This window comes from Panicum virgatum, chromosome 4K (assembly GCF_016808335.1).
Source record: "Panicum virgatum strain AP13 chromosome 4K, P.virgatum_v5, whole genome shotgun sequence".
In the NCBI taxonomy this organism is placed as follows: Eukaryota; Viridiplantae; Streptophyta; class Magnoliopsida; order Poales; family Poaceae; genus Panicum; species Panicum virgatum.
Genome location: NC_053139.1, coordinates 39,087,358 through 39,107,890, shown reverse-complemented (window position 1 = coordinate 39,107,890; position 20,533 = coordinate 39,087,358). Strand labels below are relative to the sequence as shown.

The 20,533-nt window shown below is 43.3% G+C and overlaps 1 protein-coding gene across 2 annotated transcripts; it reads left to right on the top strand.

Annotated features, from left to right (window-relative positions):
- Window positions 1-13,906: 13,906 nt before the first annotated feature.
- On the top strand, window positions 13,907-17,681 carry LOC120703937 (protein N-terminal asparagine amidohydrolase-like). Of its 2 annotated transcripts, XM_039988149.1 has the most exons (9): window positions 13,907-14,063; window positions 14,148-14,324; window positions 15,217-15,281; window positions 15,415-15,508; window positions 15,591-15,629; window positions 15,739-15,924; window positions 16,204-16,382; window positions 16,901-17,020; window positions 17,249-17,681. In XM_039988149.1, exons 1-9 carry the CDS (start codon window positions 14,007-14,009, stop codon window positions 17,355-17,357), a joined length of 1,026 nt encoding a protein of 341 aa, XP_039844083.1. In that variant the 5' UTR covers window positions 13,907-14,006; the 3' UTR covers window positions 17,358-17,681. The 2 variants fall into 2 exon arrangements, with proteins under 2 accessions (XP_039844083.1, XP_039844084.1); XM_039988150.1 differs by lacking the exons at window positions 13,907-14,063; window positions 14,148-14,324 and adding an exon at window positions 14,331-15,119.
- The last annotated feature ends 2,852 nt before the right edge of the window (window positions 17,682-20,533 follow it).

The window sequence follows — 20,533 nt, the reverse complement described above, 5'->3', positions numbered from 1 at the left end:
GAACAATTCATGTATTCAGACAATACTTAAAACAAGATTGAATTATACTGGTGAAACCAGAGCAAAAAAGAATCTAGAAATTTAACAGCAGGTCTACACAGAGCTATATTAGTTAGTGTAAAAATTTCAGAATTTATTCTGCGAAGGATTAATTCTGAGAAAATAAACAAAACTGGCAGCAATATAAAACTATTCATTTTTAGATTCTGTTATAACCATGAACTGGTGATCAAACTTCATGGACAAGTTAATCTATTTAAAAGTAACACTCAGAAATATTTTCAGGATTTATCATGAATATAAACTATTTACCATAATTAAAGTCTATTAAACAAGCATTAAATCAAAGAAATAGCTACTCTTGAGAACTGACCACGAAACTTTTATAGTAACACTAGAGTCACATGAACATTTCACCATAAAAATTTCACAGCAATAAATGGCTTCAAACAATAGTTAAGGAAAAGATAAAACAACTAGTCTTTATGTACCTAGTGACACAAATCAATTTGTACAGCAAAAACTTTCAAAAAACACCCATCATATTTTGATTCTACTGCATAGAGATTTTCACAAGGATTCCAGAACAACTAGATTTGCTATTTTACAAATTTTCTATGAATTTATATTGAATTTCAAAGTTTATAGCTAGAAATAACAAAGAAGTCCCTACAGGCACTATTCCCATGAGTCTTAAGTTCGCAGACAGCACCCTGGAACTTTTGTTCCTTTTCAAACGAGGCCCCTGGCCGGACTTGGAGCAGGGGAGCGCCGGGCGGCCAGATTCCGGCGCCTGGGGTCGGCGGCGGCGTGGGCCCGGTGGGGGAAAAGCAAGAGGAGGGCGAGCTCTACCTCGGGGTGGCCTCGGTTGGGGCTGGGATGGCCGGAGCGGGCGGCTCCGCGGAGAACAGCGGCCGACGGTGGCGGGGAGCGGTGGCGGCGGCGGTCCGGGGGTCGTGGGCGACGGCGAGCGGGTCGGGGAGCACCAGTGGAGGGCAAGGAAGGTGGCTGCGGGGGTTGTTGGGCACGAGGGCGCAAGCGAGCGGAGAATTGGCGCACGGCACGGCTCGGCGTGTTCGTCTCCGTGGCGCGTCGACGGCCGTCCTCGGCGTGCGCGCTAGGACAGAGTGCCGCGTGGAGAGACCGAGAAGCGTCGGAAGAAGCCAGGGACGGGTCGCGGCGAGGGCACTGCGCGTGGCCGGCGGCCTCGACTCGGACGACGACCTCAGCTCTGCCAGCGCAGAACAGGGGAGGGAGAGTGAGAGAGAGAGAGAGAAAGAGTAGAGAGAGAGATTTGACAGATTCAAATTCAAATTTTTCTCAAAAATTCCTTTTGAAACATGGAAAACTTTGAATACGAAAGTTGTAGAGAATTTAAAAACCTACAACTTTTATTTCAGGAAAAAGTTTATTCGAACAATGGTTTAAAAATTATTTTAAATTTTCGAAAACTATAAATCAAATAACTTATCATTTCATGTGGTTTTTGTCACTTTTACCCCTAGAGTTCAACTAGACATTTACTAATCTTTTCATGGTAAACATGTCTATTCATTTTCATATGCCTATTTGCATTGGTGTGAAAGTTATTTGAGGTTCCTGACCTATGTACATATACACACATACACATGAATACACATATGTTATTTTCCAAAAAGAAATGCATAATTTGACTTTCTCTTGTTTATCAAGCATGAAACCACATTTATTAGTTCTTGCTTAGCATTTTAAAATTCTGAGATGATACGCTGAGCTTCGAATCAGTTTGGTACCAAGAGAAGCTTGCAATTGTTCCCAAAAGCGTGCTGTGAATTGAGTACCACGATCAGAAATGATCGTTTTGGGTATGCCATGTAGGCAAACAATGCGATCGAGATAAATCTCCGCATATCTCTTGGCATTATAGGTGGTGTGCATTGGAATGAAGTGGGCTGTCTTTGTAAGTCTATCCACGATAACCCAAATGGAGTCGTGCTTCTGGGATGTGTTTGGCAATCCAACAATGAAATCCATACTTATGTCTTTCTATTTCCATGATGGGATAGACAAAGGTTGAAGAGGGCCGGCTACCTTCAAGTGGCTGGCTTTTACTCGCCGACAGGTATCACATTCCGAAACATATTTAGCAATTTCCCTTTTCATTCTAGTCCACCAGAAGTTTTGTTTAAGATCTTGATACATTTTGTTACTACCTGGATGAATGGAGAACTTAGAAAGGTGTGCCTTATCGAGGATTTGCTTTCGGAGCTTATGATTCTTTGGAACGACTATGCGGCTTTCGAACCATAGAATTCCATTGTGGTCTTGGCGGAAACATTTATATTTTTCTTCCCCTTGGGAGAGCTTCTGCTTGATGATCTTAATACCTTCATCATGTAGTTGCGCCATGATAATTTGATCGTGGAGGGTTGGTTCAATGGAAATATGGTTTAAAGTGCCTTGGGGAATCACTTCCAAATTTAGTCTTCTCATTTCAGAACACAGTGTCTGGTCATAATATTCCACAGCTAGGCAATTACAATGAGTCTTGCGGCTTAGTGCATCCGCGACTACATTGGCCTTGCCCGGATGGTAGTGCACCTCGAGATCGTAGTCTTTGATTAATTCCAACCATCTTCTTTGTCTCAAATTTAGATCGGCTTGGGTGAAGATATATTTGAGACTCTTATGGTCTGTGTAGATATTGCAATGAGTGCCCATAAGATAGTGTCTCCAAATCTTCAGAGCATGAATGACGGCTGCTAACTCGAGGTCATGAGTAGGATAGTTCTGCTCATGGGGCCGAAGAGATCGTGAAGCATAGGCAATGACTCTATTGTCTTGCATGAGCACACAACCAAGACCCGTACCCGACGCATCACAATACACGTCAAAGGGCTTGGCATTATCAGGTTGAGCTAAGACGGGGGCCTTAGTCAGCAACTCCCTTAGAGTGTGGAAAGCTTTCTCACATCTTTCATCCCAGACAAATTTAATTCCTTTCTTCAATAATTCAGTCATGGGCTTAGCAATTTTTGAGAAGTCCGGAATGAATCGACGATAATATCCAGATAGACCAAGAAAACTGCGAATCTGATGAACGGAAGCAGGAGGTTTCCAGTCCATCACTTCTTGCACCTTACTAGGATCAACGGCTATGCCTTCACTGGATATAGTATGACCCAAAAATTTCACCCTGTCTAACCAAAATTCACATTTGGAAAACTTAGCATATAACTGATGATCTCTAAGACGTCGAAGAACGATGCGCAAGTTTTGGCATGGTCCTCCTCATTCTTGGAATAAACAAGGATGTCGTCAATAAAAACCACAACAAACTTGTCAAGCTCAAGCATGAACACCGAATTCATAAGGTACATGAAATAGCAGGTGCATTTGTGAGGCCAAAGGACATGACTAAATATTCATATAGTCCATATCGTGTGGAAAAGGCAGTTTTAGGAATATCACAGGGTCGGATTTTGATCTGATGATATCCAGAGCGAAGATCCAACTTGGAAAACACCCTAGCTCCAGCCAACTGATCAAATAAAACATCAATGCGGGGAAGGGGATATTTATTTTTGATTGTCACCGCATTGAGAGGCCGGTAATCCACACACAATCTCAAACTATCATCCTTTTTCTTCACAAATAGGGCCGGACAACCCCAAGGTGATGCACTAGGATGAATGAAACCTTTGTCAAGAAGTTCTTGAAGTTGAATCTTTAATTCGGCCAATTCCTTAGGTGGCATTCTATAGGACCTCTTTCAAATAGGTGCAGTACCAGGCTGCAACTCAATAACAAACTCTATGTCCCTATCCAGTGGCATTCCTGGCAAGTCATCCGGAAAAACATCGGCAAACTCGCATACCACTGGGATTTCTTCTAATTTAGATTCGCTCATGGCATATGCACAAGAATTGGAGCACTCTTGGGAGGGTAAATAAAGAGTAGTGGCTCCTTGGGTTGGAGAGTTTATTTCAACGGCTCGGGAAGGAATGTCTAGGGTTACTCCATGTCGAGTCATCCAATCCATTCCCAAAATAACATCCAGGCCTTCCAGTCCTAAAATGACAAGATCGCTGTTGATGATTTTACTACCCAGCTTGATTGGCACAAGCCGTATCATTTGATTAGAAGAAACTTTACCACCGGGTGTTGATATCATATATGACCCTTTCGTATGATAGAAATCAAATCCCATTTTTGCACCAAATTTTGCACTAATGAAACTATGTGATGCACCGGAATCAAATAATATCACTGCAGGCTTGTGATGAATAGAAAATGTACCCATCATTACTGGCGCTCCCTCAGGTAGTTCTGCAAGAGTGGTGAAGTTAACCCACCCTTGCCTGACTTGAATAGTCTGCCTTCTTCCCTTGTTCTGGTTGTTCTGAGTAGAACCTTGACCCTGGTTTTGTTTCTTAGGCTGCGGACACTCTCTGGCGAAATGAGTTGAACTCCCACAGTTGAAGCAACGATTTTATCGCCTGGACGGGCTGGTGGTGGGGCAAATGGCCTGGGACCAGTTAGCTGAGGAACAGGGGGTCGCATTACACCCTGCTGCTGTGGCGGCCTAAAAACCCAACGCCCTGGTGGAGGGGCCTTCTGAGGAATTGTAGAAGAAACATTCTGCACGAAACGATACCTCGGTGACTGAGCACTCGAGGGTCCAGGTGGAGCCTTTCGCTTCTTCTCCGCGCGATGAGCCACAATGCAATCCTCTTGTGTAATTGCCAGATTAACCAGCTCATTATATGTGTCAACCCTAATGGGATTCAGACGTTCCTTGAGCTTGGTATTGAGTCCTCTGCGAAAGCGGTCACGCTTCTTAGCATCTGTGTCAGCATGATAGCCCGCGTACTGACAGAGACCATTAAAAGCTTGGGCATATTGGATAACCGTACGAGTTCTTTGAGTAAGAGCCAGGAATTCATTCAGTTTCCTTTCCATGAGACCCTCTGGAATATGGTGGTCCCTAAATGCATTTTTGAATTCATTCCAAGTAACAACATGATCGGCCGGAAACATGCCATGGTAGTTGTCCCACCAAAGATGAGCAGAACCGCGAAGCTGTTGTGCGGCAAAGAGAGTCTTACTTTCCTCCGAACATGGCACCGGAAGTAGTGCAAACTTGGACTCGATTGTGCGAATCCAAGCATCCACATCCAGTGGTTCTTCTGTCTTGTTGAACAGAGGAGGCTGGGTTGCAAAGAAATCCTGATAACCAGCAGCTTGAGGTTGATGGGCGTGGTGTCCACCTCGCTGCTGCCCTTGGACAAGTTGGCGAAGCAACTCAATCTGGGCGGACAGGACCTCCGCAAAGCCTGGTGGTGGGGGTGGCGGCTGCTGCGATCCGCTACCACTCGCGTTCGCGAAACCCTCCGGATTGCCACGCGTCGATCCCACCATCTGGAACATGCAAAAACTCTTTTGTGAGCAAGCAATATACAATGCCCCAAAATACAAAAGAGTAGATGCAGAAAAATAGAACTAGCATGTATTATATAACAACATGGACAAAAGGTTGTTCGTTTCAAGAACAACTTTTTACAGCAGAGGAGTATTTTAACATCCTACATCTTTGTATTCTACTCAAGCACTTCGGCAGATAAAGTCCTTTGCTGAGTTCGGCAACTTCCTATATCCAGACACGACAGACAGAACAGAGTCTAGATAGACCTTAATCGTGAAAAATAACACGTGCTCAGGTGCAAACCTCAGTATTCCCCTTTACCACATGTACTTTTATTGATTTCCAGTTTAAGATCATGATGCATGCACGACCTATTCGTCCTCACAAAACAAACAACTGCCAAATAGCTTTGGACTTACGGGGTTAGCGCCGGTAGCATATCACAAAATTACGTCTCTCCCTATATGTTTCGCCGAATTCTAACCGTTCTTAACTTAACGTAATCGCGGTTAGTGTACCTGCAGAAGATGCATTGCATGTATATATATGAATATTCACGACTGGACCCTTCGTGCCAGCACTCACGAACGGCCCCCATGTGTCCTACGCCACATGGGTAACGCATATGCAGTTGCCCACATATTCACCCATACATTGTCATTCACTATAGAAACGGCAGCCATACAATTTTCCGCCGTATGGCCAACGTTAACATACGCCACTAAGATAGCGTATTCACGAGTTCCTTTACTCCCAATATAATCGACTGATGGTCGATATATTGGCAGCAGCTCAAGTAGGCCACTGCTTGAGCACAGCGTTCGGTTCGCATCACCGACGGGAAGGTCAGACTCCCTCAGCTGGCTGAGTATACTTTACTCCCAATATAGGCAACTGATAGTTGGTATATTGGCAGCACCTCAAGTATGCCATTGCTTGAGGGCAACGTTCGGCTCGCATCACCGACGGGAAGGTCAGACTCCCTCAGCTGACTGAGGATCCTTACCTTCTTACCTTAACGTAGGTACGTCGTTACATAATTTAAGGGTTGATTGAGCTCAAAATAAGGTCTGACAGAAAGTAAAGTGCTGGAAGTCAGATATATAATGACATAAGTTAGATAGCCACCTAGTAAATTCTCATAATTCCCTTAGGGCTTTACGGACTAGGCACCATACTTAACGAACCAACGTACTTTGTAAACACAACTTTTGTGTTCAAACTTTTAATAAATTTCCTCCAAAACGTTGTCGCATTCTCTGGGGCACGCTTTGTTCGGCTCTGATACCAGCTGTGGCAGAACTGCTCGACATAAACCGGCTTAAGTGCGCTAACCATCGTTGCAAAGGCAATTAGGTTTAACTCGCACCGCAGACGGAGCACATCGGTAGTCTGTCGGGTAAAATCCTGATGAAACCACTTAAACCTGGATCAAACAAAGCAGCATAACTCACGCGACGGCGAGTTCAGAGATTACAACACCTCACAATATATTACACCACAGAGTTTAACATAATAGTAGAATTACAAACGAAGTTCCAAATTTAACAAAGTACTTTTCGTAAAGCCAACATAAAAGGAAAACACCAGAGTTCTTTATTGCAGCGAAAATACTACACGATATCTAACGACGGTATGGGTGTCACGATGAAGCCCGATTTGTGACATCACTCGATCTTGTCATCGCCGGCCGGGGACGTATCCCACTCCACGGACCAACCAGGCGGGAGAGTGCAAGGCCAGGTCAGACTGGCAAACATGTCCTCCAAAGTATCTCCTGAAACAAATTGAGCCACAAGCAAGGCTGATTATACTAATACTCAGCAAGGCTTACCCGATTAGGATATACTTAGTCCTTTAACTAGACATGCAAGGTTTTTGGCTTGTGGGGGTTTGTTTTTGCTGAAAAAGCAATAGAGTGTGGGTCCTTATTTTCAAATTTTAGCTTCAGGGTTCTAGTTCAATTAACCGTTCTACATTAGCACCTATCCAATAACATACATGGTGTAAAACAATTATCTTTCATCATCCAACAATATTCATCATCGTACATATTCCACTTATTACTCTATGTGACAGAAGGGTTAAGCAGTCTCAATAACCGGTGAGAAACGGACGTTTCGAATCGAATTTGTTAACCTGGCCAGGCAGACCTAAACACACGTCACATGATTACTCCCAGAGTCACACATGCAACTTTTCCCTTCAATTCCCGCTTCACGGAACAGGCCCACCGCCCTCGACTACAGAGCCCGGCTCTGCACCCGTCATTAGCTAGATGAGAACGACGTCAAGACGGTGGGGAGTATATTCCGGCCGCGGTTCAATCCAGTACTTAAGCTTACCGATTACCATATTCTCAGCATGTGATTAGTACGTTCAAACGCTTAACCACCACTACCACACACTGCGGCCTTATCACTTTTCACTAAACAGACGGGGCATCCCGAGTATCACGACCCCGCCCGTAGACCTTATAGTTGTATCAAGTAGTAAACAACCAACTCCTATAATTTCTCGCGAGTGACAGGAAATCACTCGACTTCTACCGAACCATTAGCATAGCTAACTAGCAACCTACCCATACTAGTGTTCAAGCATCGGTACCTAGAATCATGCAACTAAGGTTCCAGTCAACTCCTGTAAACTTAAATGCACAAGTAGATAGAAACAATAATAAGTGGCATAATTTAAAATAGAAGGATGTGCTCCGGGGCTTGCCTTCTTGAACTGAGTTAGTTTCTGAGGCTTCTGGAGTCGGGTTCGGTTTCTCGACGGCGTCGGCGAAGTTCACTTGAGCTTCTACGGGACCTTCTTCCGCTTCAGGCACCAGCTCGTACGTACCGTCAGCGAGAGTAGTCGTATCTATATGCGATGCAAGAACAGTATTATAAACACACTCATATCACGATAAAGTTGTAGTCTAACAAATAGCAAACAATCGTATCACATAGGCAATCGTTTATAGAGTAGTTAACTAACAATTCTAACTACCCAAGGCATCATGATCAATAGCACAAAAGAACTATACTAACTTCACCAAGCAAGTTGAAGTGGTTTCCTATAACAAGTAAAATATGGTTTGCTAATAAATAAACAAATCAACACACATTCCGTAATAAAAATCAGAAAAAATTATATCAAAAATAAGGTAAACAGAAAAAGCTATCCTGCAAATCTCATGCCAAAACTTGTAGCCAATAATTCACAACAATTCATGTATTGAGACAATACTTAAAACAAGATTGAATTATACAGGTGAAACCAGAGAAAAACAGAAGCTAGAAATTTAACAGAAGGTCTACACAGAGCTAACTTAGTTACTGTAAAAATTTCAGAATTTATTCTGTGCAGGATTAATTCTGAGAAAATAAACAAAACTGGCAGCAATCTAAAACTATTCATTTTTAGCTTCTTTTATAACCATGAACTGGTGCTCAAACTTCATGGACAATTTAAGCTATTCAAAAATAACACTCAAAAATATTTTCATGATTTATCATAAATATAAACTATTTACCATAATTAAAGTCTACTAAACAAGCATTAAATCAAAGAAATAGCTACTCATGAGAACTGAACACGAAACTTTTATAGTAACACTAGAGTCACATGAACATCTCACCATAAAAATTTCACTGCAATACATGGCTTCAAACAATAGTTATGGAAAAGATAAAACAACTAGTCTTTATGTACCTAGTGACACAAATCAATTTGTACAGCAAAAACTTTCAACAAACACCCATCTTATTTTGATTCTAATTCATAGAGCTTTTCACAAGGATTCCAGAACAGCTAGATTCGCTATTTTACGAATTTTCTACGAATTTATATTGAATTTCAAAGTTTATAGCTAGAAATAACAAAGAAGTCCCTACAGGCACTATTCCCATGAGTCTTAAGTTCGCAGACAGCACCCTGGAACTTTTGTTCCTTTTCAAATGAGGCCCCTGGCCGGACTTGGAGCAGGGGAGCGTCGGGCGGCCGGATTCCGGCGCCTGGGGTCGTCGGCGGCGAGGGCCCGGTGGGGGAAAAGCAAGAGGAGGGCGAGCTCTACCTCGGGGTGACCTCGGTTGGGGCTGGGATGGCCGGAGTGGGCGGCTCCGTGGAGAACAGCGGCCGGCGGTGGTGGGGAGCGGTGGCGGCGGCGGTCCGGGGGTCGTGGGCGACGGCGAGCGGGTCGGGGAGCACCGGTGGAGGGCAAGGAAGGTGGCTGCGGGGGTTGTTGGGCACGAGGGAAGGCAGAGGAGGGGGCTCAGCGGCGGCCTAGGAGGCGGCGGCGCTAATGGCGGCGGCGGGCGGCTCTGGACGCCGGGGAAACTCGGCCGGGTGCCTGGAGTAGGGAGGGGAGTAGAGGGGGAGGGAGGAGACTCGTTTGCGAAGCCAATGGAAGGGAGGAGAGCCAGCAGAGGGCGCAAGCGAGCGGAGAATTGGCTCACGGCACGGCTCGGCGTGTTCGTCGCCGTGGCGCGTCGACGGTCGTCCTCGGCGTGCGCGCTAGGAGAGAGTGCCGCGTGGGGAGACTGAGAAGCGTCGGAAGAAGCCAGGGACGGGGCGCAGCGAGGGCACGGCGCGTGGCCAGCGACCTCGGCTCTGCCAGCGTAGAACAGGGGAGGGAGAGTGAGAGAGAGAGAGAGAGAAAGAGTAGAGAGAGAGATTTGACAGATTCAAATTCAAATTTTTCTCAAAAATTCCTTTTGAAACATGGAAAACTTTGAATTCGAAAGTTGTAGAGAATTTAAAAACCTACAACTTTTATTTCAAGAAAAAGTTTATTCGAACAATGGTTTAAAAATTATTTTAAATTTTCGAAAACTATAAATCAAATAACTTATCATTTCATGTGGTTTTTGTCACTTTTACCCCTAGAGTTCAACTAGACATTTACTAATCTTTTCATGGTAAACATGTCTATTCATTTTCATATGCCTATTTGCATTGGTGTGAAAGTTATTTGAGGTTCCTGACCTATGTACATATACACACATACACATGAATACACATATGTTATTTTCCAAAAAGAAATGCATAATTTGACTTTCTCTTGTTTATCAAGCATGAAACCACATTTATTAGTTCTTGCTTAGCATTTTAAAATTCTGAGATGTCACACTAGAAAACTACAAGTAACTTATTATAGAATTACATCCTCGTTTAATACTGTAACTTCCTAGTTTTTAGTAGTAAAATACAACATATTGTATGCTATACATGTGAGATGGTAGAGGGTCAAGCTTTTTTTAGAATGGTTTCTTTTTCTTCCCTATTTCTGCAGTGCTAGCTTTGTGTGTATTAACCATGTGCCAAATCCTGTTTTGTTTGATGATTACTGCTTTGGCCCTCCCCCCTTTTACTTCTTAGGATTTGTCCCTTTTACAATTTTTATACTATAGTTACAGTTAATTGTAGTTCTGTAATTTGTTTATTGTGTTTTAGTTGAAATATCATGACTCTGGTAGGGTTTGTGCAGCAAGTGTTGGACAATGGAACATGATCAATAAGGTGAATGCTATGCTCTTAGCTACAAATGAGTCTGCACTGTTTGCCAACCTTTAGGAGTTAGGAGTATCTCTTTTTTTGTTAATGTTGTAAAAACTATCAATACCAATTTTTCTAGATCAATCTTAAGATGTAAGAAAGCTGCCTTACAGAAAATGATCAATGGAGGAACTATTGATAACTGGACTTGTTTGAACTTTTCACGCATGCGTTCTGAGGAGGTACAGTGGTTCTGTATGGATCTGACTCACATGTGCAATGTCATTGGAATTGTAAGTTGTCCACTTCTTGGGTGTATTATGATGTATTTCATTCCCAGAAATTTGGTATAATTATAGTTGGCTTCTTATTATCATCCCTGTAGAATCTCAATTCTCGTCCATTTGTTGAAGTCAAGTCAACTGCTCCTAACCATATAGAGAATGCATTGAGAGATGTACACAGGAGGGCCACACAAATGGTTGCCCAACAGGGAACAGGAAATCAGCTACAGCTTCTAATTGTAATTCTACCTGAAGTTAGTGGTTTTTATGATAAACATACTACTACACAGGTTGTACACATCTTTGCTATTTTTATTGGAATTTTTTGTTGTATATTTTATACAGGGATGGTGTAAGTGAAGGCCAATTCAGCCATGTACTGCTTCATGAAATGGATGCTATCAGAAAGGTAACGTTTTCCTGCATCATCATTTGTCTGTAATTTTGGTTTTCATTGCTATATGGCCGTGTAGTTGATGGTTTTGTGACTATTGCCCCTTTTTACATTTTTTGTACTATAGTTACAGTTAATTGATGTTCTGTAATTTGCAAGGTAAATAGTGTAACTTTCAGCGAGAATCAAATAACTACAAGATGTTCCTAATACTGATATAGTGCTATACAAGCATATATCTAGCATATATCAGTAAATTGATGAACATAAGTCTAATTAAATTACAAAGTTTTGAATAATGAAATTGTATTACATCCTACTAATTGAAAGAAAAAAATTGAAATGTAGATAATCAAACTAGATTGCTCATGATATCTTCATCTTTTCTGCATTCTGTGTATCCCTCTTCCTGTTTGTGTTTTTGTCCTGTTCTTGTTCTTTCTACATTCCTTCTCCTCTTCCTCTCGTGTTATTGTATTCCTCCTTTGATTTTTATGTAGCCTGTTCATGATCCTTTTCGTTTTCTGAATATAATCTGTAGAGAACATTTCTAGTAACTGTTGCAGCTTCTTTAGGGATATTCCTCCCAAAGTTATGAAATTTTTTTGATTTTGGTTCTGAAAACCTGAAGATCTGGATGCCTTCAGAAGAAGTTGACAGAAGCTAGAGACTACTGGACTACTTTTCCTTTTGTTATCTTATTTGAAGTGTAGTGGCAAACTATTATTGTACTATCTAGGTTGCCAAACAACAATATGTGTAGTATTCAAGTGTTACTTTTGTAAGGGTGTATTAAATCTGTCCTACTTTAGTTTGAGTCTACTATATAGATATTTATTTGGTTATTTTCAGTGTTGGATTGTTTTTCTTTGCTTAATCATCAGCTTTTTTTTTTGTTTCTAGAAGCCTTTTATCTGACCCGATTCACTAACAGTTAAGTGTGGTTCATGGTCATTTATGTTGAGGCAAAATTGTTTCGTTTCATTGACCAGATCTTAGTAGCCATGTTCCTGTTTCCGGAACCGGAACGTTCCCGGAATGAGGAACATCACTTATGAAGAATTTTTACACTAAATTGTTAACGGAACCGGAACATTCCCGTTCCGGAACGAGGAACGTGGCCACGTTCCACGTTCTCGGCTTCTATGGACCAAATCCATTTCAAGTTGGTAATTTTTGGCTCAATGGTGAACAGACAACCTTTTTTGGCGTCTTTTTTTCTCTCTCTCTAATGTCGACAAAACAATTCGATTTGTGCTTTTTTTACATGTTTCAGTGTCGTCTTACTGTGTTATGGCCTGAGGTCCGTTGCCAAGTACACAGGAACAGTCCAACATATAGCAGCCCAACAGCCGCACAGAAAACATTACGAAGTCCGACAAATATAGGTCCAGCTATAACTTGAATTCAGACAAACACACATGTCAACAAACAGCCTAACACAGTTCAATTCAGCCCAAAATCAGGCCTAATGGGTGCATAAACAGTACGAGCGGGCCTGGTAAGCCCAACGTTCGAATCTGTTCTATACATGTGTATTCAAATGTATTAGTAGTATTATATGCACCCTTGGATGGACATCCAATGGTCTAGAGCAGTGACTTACATATAAACAAAAAATAAATCACTCAAAAAAGACAGTGACTTACACATAATAAAAAATCAGTCACTTTACAGGGAGACAGACCCTTTTTCTAAACATACTTATTAGGAACGCAGATTCCTCATACTATTTTGTTGTGGATATATGGAAAAGAAAATAATGTGAACAAAAACATGAACTGGCCGGTAAAAGCCGACTGATTTCGGCTAGTTTCGACTGGTTCAATAATGTTCAATGAGAGAATAAGCTGAAATAAACTGAAAGCAGACTAGCCGAGCACGTGCAATTGCGATCGTATTAGAAAAAAACAGTATTGTAAATTATGAATCAATTAACTAATCATTTGTTATGTCTTATTTTAGTTGACTACGTACCTCTCTACGAGTCAGTGATCAATGCTTAGGCCAATCTCAATGTCCAATTTTAAAATAATTATGCCGGCTAAATTTTATGAAGACAAAATTCTTCTTTTATTTTAAAAAACTTTCTCCTTCTCTCTTCTCACTATCCACAAAATTGATAATGTAATATACTCTCCACCACATTGAGACGGGCTTATCCTCCTTGCTAAGCTAAAAACTTTTAAAAAAGGGGAAAATTCGATTCATGCCACCACAACTCTGTGAAATTGGATTTCACGTTGAAAATCATGTCACTCAATGACATCGATTTCAACATGAAATCAAAAATCGTGAAATTGTAACTGACCCTTAAAAAACACACCTGAAAACTACGTGCACGACCAAGCTTTTGGAAGGTGGAACTTCGTTCGCTAGCACGACTTTTTCGAGTCCGAGACACCCTTTCCACTCTCCTCCACCTCGGACGGTCGCCGGCGCCATGCTCCTCGTCTACGGCGAGCCCGTCCTCTCCTCCGCCGGCGCCGCCTCCCGCACGGTGCGTACGCTGCCCGCTTTGTCCAGCTCGTCTGCGCGCGATTCCGTCTCTCTGATCCTACGGCGCCCGGTCTGTCTCTTGCAGGGGGCCGTCGGGATGGAGCTCGTGGCAGCACTCGCGGCGCACCCCGGGCTCCGCGACGCGGCCGACCGGCTCAAGGCCACGCTGGAGACGCGGATCTCCGCGGGGCGGGAGGGGGCGCCGAGGCACGTCTACGTCTTCCAGCGGGAGTACGCCACGGTGGATCCGGCTCGCGTTGAGGTGCGTGTAGACTGTAGAGAGAGGGTCGCCGCTTTGTTCAGTATCCAGAGTAGAGGAGGAGGGAACTCGTGGCTCGTGAGGAAATGGGGATCCTCGGGCGGTTATGGAGGGAGTTTCTTGTGTACCTGATAATGCGTGGTTCAGTATCCAGCTGTGCCGTAAAGGTGGATTTTGTTTTCCTGGGCCAAATCATGTGTGTTGCTGTAGAGAGAATCAGAGGAAGGTGCGAGGTTCTCAAGCGGTGGGGAGTTCTTGGTAGTTTCAGTTCACACGATTTGGGAATTGCTTTGGGGCAAAGCTGAGGCCTTTTACGGGGGAAGGATAAAGTGGGGTTTCTTGCACTGGGAGCTTTTGGGGCACTGTCAGTGCTTCCTGCTGCTTTCTGGTGAAATTGGGGTTTGGCAGTCATCTTAGGTACCCTTTTTACTTTCTATTATTCAATTTTGTAGGTTTCTATTGTGAATAATTACCTGAGTTGTGATGCTCAACTATTTGAACCGGACCTTTTGGCGAACTTGGAGCAATCTTTTTGGCGTCCGGTTCTTTTCATCTGCCTGATTCGGTCTAACATGATCCGTTCTGAAAGTGATTATACTATAGTATGCATGCTGTCTTTAGCTGTAAATGTTTGATGAGTAAGGATATAAGCTACATTAGATTAGAATGCCAATATGTGGATTCCAATCTTACTTTGCAGTTGCATTTAGAGTAGCGCTTGTCCATGAACAGTTGCTACTGCCTATTTTATTTAATCTGTGTTGCAGTAAAGGTGACATCGTCCCCGAACTTGTGCTGGTTGGGTCTTACTTCTAAAGTGATTTGAAGTTTCTATGTTATGCATGCCATTCAAATTCCAATAATACATGAGTTAATATGTTCTTTGCATCTATAGTTAGTGGGCACAGACGAGGCTACTACATGCATCGGTGTTGTAATTCGCAACAACAGGACTGGAATGTAAGTGGAAAAGAAGCGAGAATTTATTTGATCCCGTAACCGTAAGACTTCAGTTTCATTCATCTCTCTTCTATTTCCGAATGCACTGAAACTTCATTTGATGATGCCTTTGATCTTCCATTGTCTGATCCAGGACCTCTGTTAGCCATATGGATTTCCCAAAAATTGTGGAGGGAGGGCTCAAACAGATGTTAGAATTACTTGGTGATGACAATGCACCATTTGATGTTTGTATCTTTCACTAGAATTTATCCATAGCATCTTTAGTACACACCTTGTTTAGCCATTCTCACTAGTACTTAACTGCAGATTCACCTTATTGGTGGCTTTTCTGATGCTTCGACAAAGGTTGGATTCATAATGTATTGACTGTTCATCATTTTGTTGAGTATCTATTTCTCTTTTTTTTGCATAATACAAAAAATTGTGGAACCAATTACCATGATTCACTCTGCAGGTAGTCCGTTCCTCTGGAACGAAGCACATCAAACAGGAAGGGTATTCCTATCCACTATGTTGCAAAATAGTTGAAGTGCTGCATAAGTCCCAGCAACAATTCCATCTCCGGTCCTTCTGTGTCCTTGAGAATAACACAATGGCTGACTCACATGGGAATGCACTGCCAGTAATTGGTGGATTTGTGGTTAGTGATTTCCTATCCTCAGCATCCATTACAGTGTCAGTTGATAATTTCTGGTGCCAATTGACACCACACTAGTTAAAAGTAGAACATAACAGTCTTCATGTTTTTTACATAACGGCCTTTGAAGGTTAATTCAGTGTGATGAAGTTCTGCATTCTCCACCATCTGCATTTGTTTTGTACCCAAAGTATTCATAAATAAATACGGCTTAAGAACCATGAATTTGGAAATAATCCTCTTGGGATTAATTGTTCTCATAAGGCCACCTTCTGCCTTCAGGTTCAAACCTCTTCTGGAGTTGTCACACCAGCAAGCTTTGACATGAATTCAAGATGTCCAGATGAAGTTGTCAGGAGAATTCGTGTTAGTGTTTGTTCTTATGATCCAACTTGGCAAGGAAGGTTACTGGAAACTTATGATACTCAGTGCGATGTTTTTCGAATCGCACCTGCCTGCTGGTATCTTAAATTCTCCAGCCCATTATATTATATACTTGAAGAAATCTTTGACATCTTTATTTACATGTTTCAAACTCTTTGTATTTAAAACTAAGTGCCTCCTGAACTTTCAGCAATTGTTTAGTAGTTACATGAGCAGGTGTTTTTTACCCAGTTAAATCTTCCTAAATTCCACAGGACAAAAGCTTCTCTTAGTGCCATAGGACAATGCTAAATTGATGTTGCTACAATGGCAGTCCACCTTTGTTTAGTGCCTCTTCACATGAAAAGTTCAATTGTAGCTTTGTCATGTTCTTGTTGACCATTCACACTTTTTAATCGCATTTGGAACTAGAAAATTACATTTTGTTTTGCTGTGTCAAATGTTCGTGTTATGAAGTATAGAAATTGCAACTAGAAAATGTTGTGGGAAATAGCCTTTGAACACATGTATCACTACTAAAAATACTTAGTTTTGGCACCTCATTTGTTTACAATTTTTCCTGATCATAAATCTATCTCTCCTTGTTGCCATGTAGGATGCCGAACTGGGCAGATATAGCATCCTCACTTAACCAGCTTTCAGACTCTGAAGTCCTGATGCAATGCTCCACCTCTCCGGCTGCAGAACCACCTCATTTTGTGGAAAATGAAAGAAGGTTCATATATCTACAAAATAGATTCCCCTCTACTTTTCCGGATCATAAATAGGAAATATCTAAGCTGTTGCCATCTATTTATCATTTAACTAGTTTGTGACTTACAGTTAGCTAATCATCATCATGAATTAAGCCATGCAATTGCAGGAAAAGAATCTCACTGTGTGGTTTATGCTTTCCTTGAGGTGTCTTCAGTCTCTGAAGATAGTGTACTTTTTCTTGATGCAGGATCTGGAAATACTTGATCAATAACCCAGACTGGGAAGAGACGTTTCCCAAGCACAAGCCCCGGGTCTTCCATAGGACCAGCGACGGAAGCTGGTCAAGGTACTCATAGTGCAAGCCAAGGTGTTGCATCGCTCTGCTATCATTGATGCTTCCACACATGGAATTGGAAGAGTTTCATCCCCCTCCCTTGATTGGAACAGCAAAGATTAGGAGATTATGTTCACGAAGTTTTCTTCACAATGGGACCTGCACCTCCGCGAAACATTTCTTCACAACGCCATTTTTCTTCACCTAGTTACCACCATGAGTCCATGGTAGGAGATTGACTGAAGGATTTGTGTGAATTCTCCAAAAGATGTGTTTAATACGGTCTGAGATCTTGATCTCTGAACTTCACGGGTACGAATGGTGGTTATTTTATGGAGTCTGAACATAGAGCCTTTTACCTACATGCCATTATAAAAGATGCATGTTACTTCTATGCCATCGAAATTTTAAAATGTTCCTCCATACCATTGAACAAAGTTCCTTTTACCTGGGTGCCATTGCCGTCAAATTCACCCCTAACATCAGTTAACTTGCTGCGGAAAAGACCATTTTGCCCTTGCTTGTAGAATGCAGCAATTTTACTATTTTTCACTCTAGTGGCATTGTACAGGAACACAGGTTATAACCAATAATGTGATGAGGGTGTAATTTTCATGTGCAAACATATAACCTGTGTTCCTGTGCAATGCCACTAGAGTGAAAAATAGTAAAATTGCTGTATTCTACAAGCAAGGGCAAAATGGTCTTTTCCGCAGCAAGTTAACTGATGTTAGGGGTGAATTTGACGGCAATGGCACCCAGGTAAAAGGAACTTTGTTCAATGGTATGGAGGAACATTTTAAAATTTCGATGGCATAGAGGTAACATGCATCTTTTATAATAGCATGTAGGTAAAAGACTCCTGAACATATGTGTATCGGAGCATGTTTGTTGTCTTCTTTTGGATTCGAAAATTGTGCCGCGGTGATCTCAAAAAAAAAAAAAGTGCCGCGGTGAATAGCTCTGCATTAGCTGAGCCGGAGTGAGAAAAGGCTGCTTGCGGCGGTGTCACTGTCACCGGTACTAAGGCGAGCACTCTGCGCATTACCGACTTTGTGTCGCTACCGCTAACCTCCGATTGTGATTTGGAACTGAATGAAGAAAAGAAAAGAAGGGAAGCTTTTAAAAAAAGAAGGGGAAAAACAAGAGCATTTCTAAAATTTACTTCATTTGAATAAAAATTGTTTTCTATATTTTTGTGTTTTTCAACAGCTTTTCTATATTTTTGTGCATAGTCTAGAGAGTCATTCTTGCTTTTCATTTTTTGCTAGCCAGAAATTCGAAATTGTAAGCAATGTATATTGCGGGGAATGAATGGATTGATTGATAGATGTGCACAGGGGTGTACATATATAGACGGGATACATGGTTTATAGAAACACCATCATCAAGGGGATCCCGCCGCCATCTACCAAATCGGGAGGGGGCGCCCCCATCCAGAGAGGCTGGGAGCCGGCCACCCAAGGCCCGATGGGCCAGCTATTCATAACCTTAATTGCTTTGTTAACACGCCCCCGCAGTCTGATCGTCGAAGCCCTGAACGTTCAGAGTGGACCTGAACTCCTGGAAGAGAGAAGTAGGCAACCCCTTGGTGAAGATGTCGGCGTACTGTGCAGACGTCGGGACGTGCATGACACGGACATCACCAAGAGCAACGCGCTCCCGCACAAAGTGAAGATCGATCTCGATGTGCTTGGTGCGCTGATGCTGGATGGGGTTGGAGGACATGTAGACAGCGCTGATATTATCACAATATACCAGCGAGGTGCGGCGTGAAGGCGCATGAAGCTCCAGCAGAAGTTGGCGCAACCAGGTGGCCTCGGCCACACCATTGGCCACGGCACGGTACTCAGCCTCCGCACTAGAACGGGAGACTGTGTTCTGCCGTTTGTTGGACCAGGAGACCGCATAGCCGGAGGTGGAGCGCCTGGTGTCGGGACAGCCAGCCCAATCAGCGTCGGAGTACACCGTCAAGTCAGAGCTCCGAGAGGGCTGAAGTAGAAGACCCATATGCAGCGTGCCACGGACATAGCGCAGAATGCGCTTGAGGGCAGCAAGATGCGGCTCCCGGGGATCATGCATGAAGAGACAGACCTGCTGGACGGCATATGCAAGATCCGGACGAGTGAAGGTCAGCCACTGAAGAGCTCCTGCGAGGCTGCGATAATCCGAAGGATTCTGGACGGGCGGCCCATCTGCTGGCAGCTTCGGATTAATGTCGACAGGGGTGGCGCACGGCATGCACTCAGCCATGCCTGCGCGCTCCAGGAGGTCCACCATGTACTGGCGCTGAGAAAGGAACAGGCCAGTGCCAAGGCGCTGCACATGCATCCCCAAGAAGTGATGGAGCTCACCGAGGTCCTTCATAGCGAACTCAGACTGAAGCGAAGTGATGGTGCGCTGAAGGAGTCCAGCAGAAGAGGCCGTGAGCACAATGTCGTCGACGTAGAGCAGCAGCTAGATCATATCATCGCCGCGACGGAAGACGAACAGGGATGTGTCCGTCTTGGCCTCCATGAATCCGAGGGACAGCAGGTATGCAGCAAATCAACTGTACCAGGCACGGGGCACCTGCTTAAATCCGAAGATGGGTGCCATGGGTTAGAAAGAACGTGCGGGCGCTGGAGTTGTCGAACTCGCGGCCATTGTCGCACTGAACTGCCTTGATGGTGGCGCCGTACTGTGTGGTCACATGAGCAAAGAAGTTAGCCAAGGTAGAAAACGTGTCAGATTTTAGGCGCAAAGGGAAAGTCCACAAGTAGTGCGAGCAATCGTCGAGAATGACCAAATAATATTTGTAACCTGATACACTAGAAACTGGTGATGTCCAGAGGTCACAATGAATAAGGTCGAATTTATTGGTCGCACGCGAAGTGGATGAAGTGAACGGTAACCGAACATGGCAACCGAGCTGACACGCATGACATAAAGATGTGCTAAGTTCTTTATTACATGAAGGTATGACAGAAGATAACTTGGTCATGACTTCATGACCGGGGTGACCAAGGCGACGGTGCCACGGTGATGGGGCGCCCACAACGAAAGCGGTGGCGGCAGGGAGGCGCAGAGGATATAGTGGGCCAGCACTATTGCACCTGACGAGAACTCTCCGAGACTCCAGATCCTTCACAGAACAGCCAGCGGGATCAAATTCAACAGAACAGTTGTTGTCAAAAGTAAACTGGTGCACAGAAATCA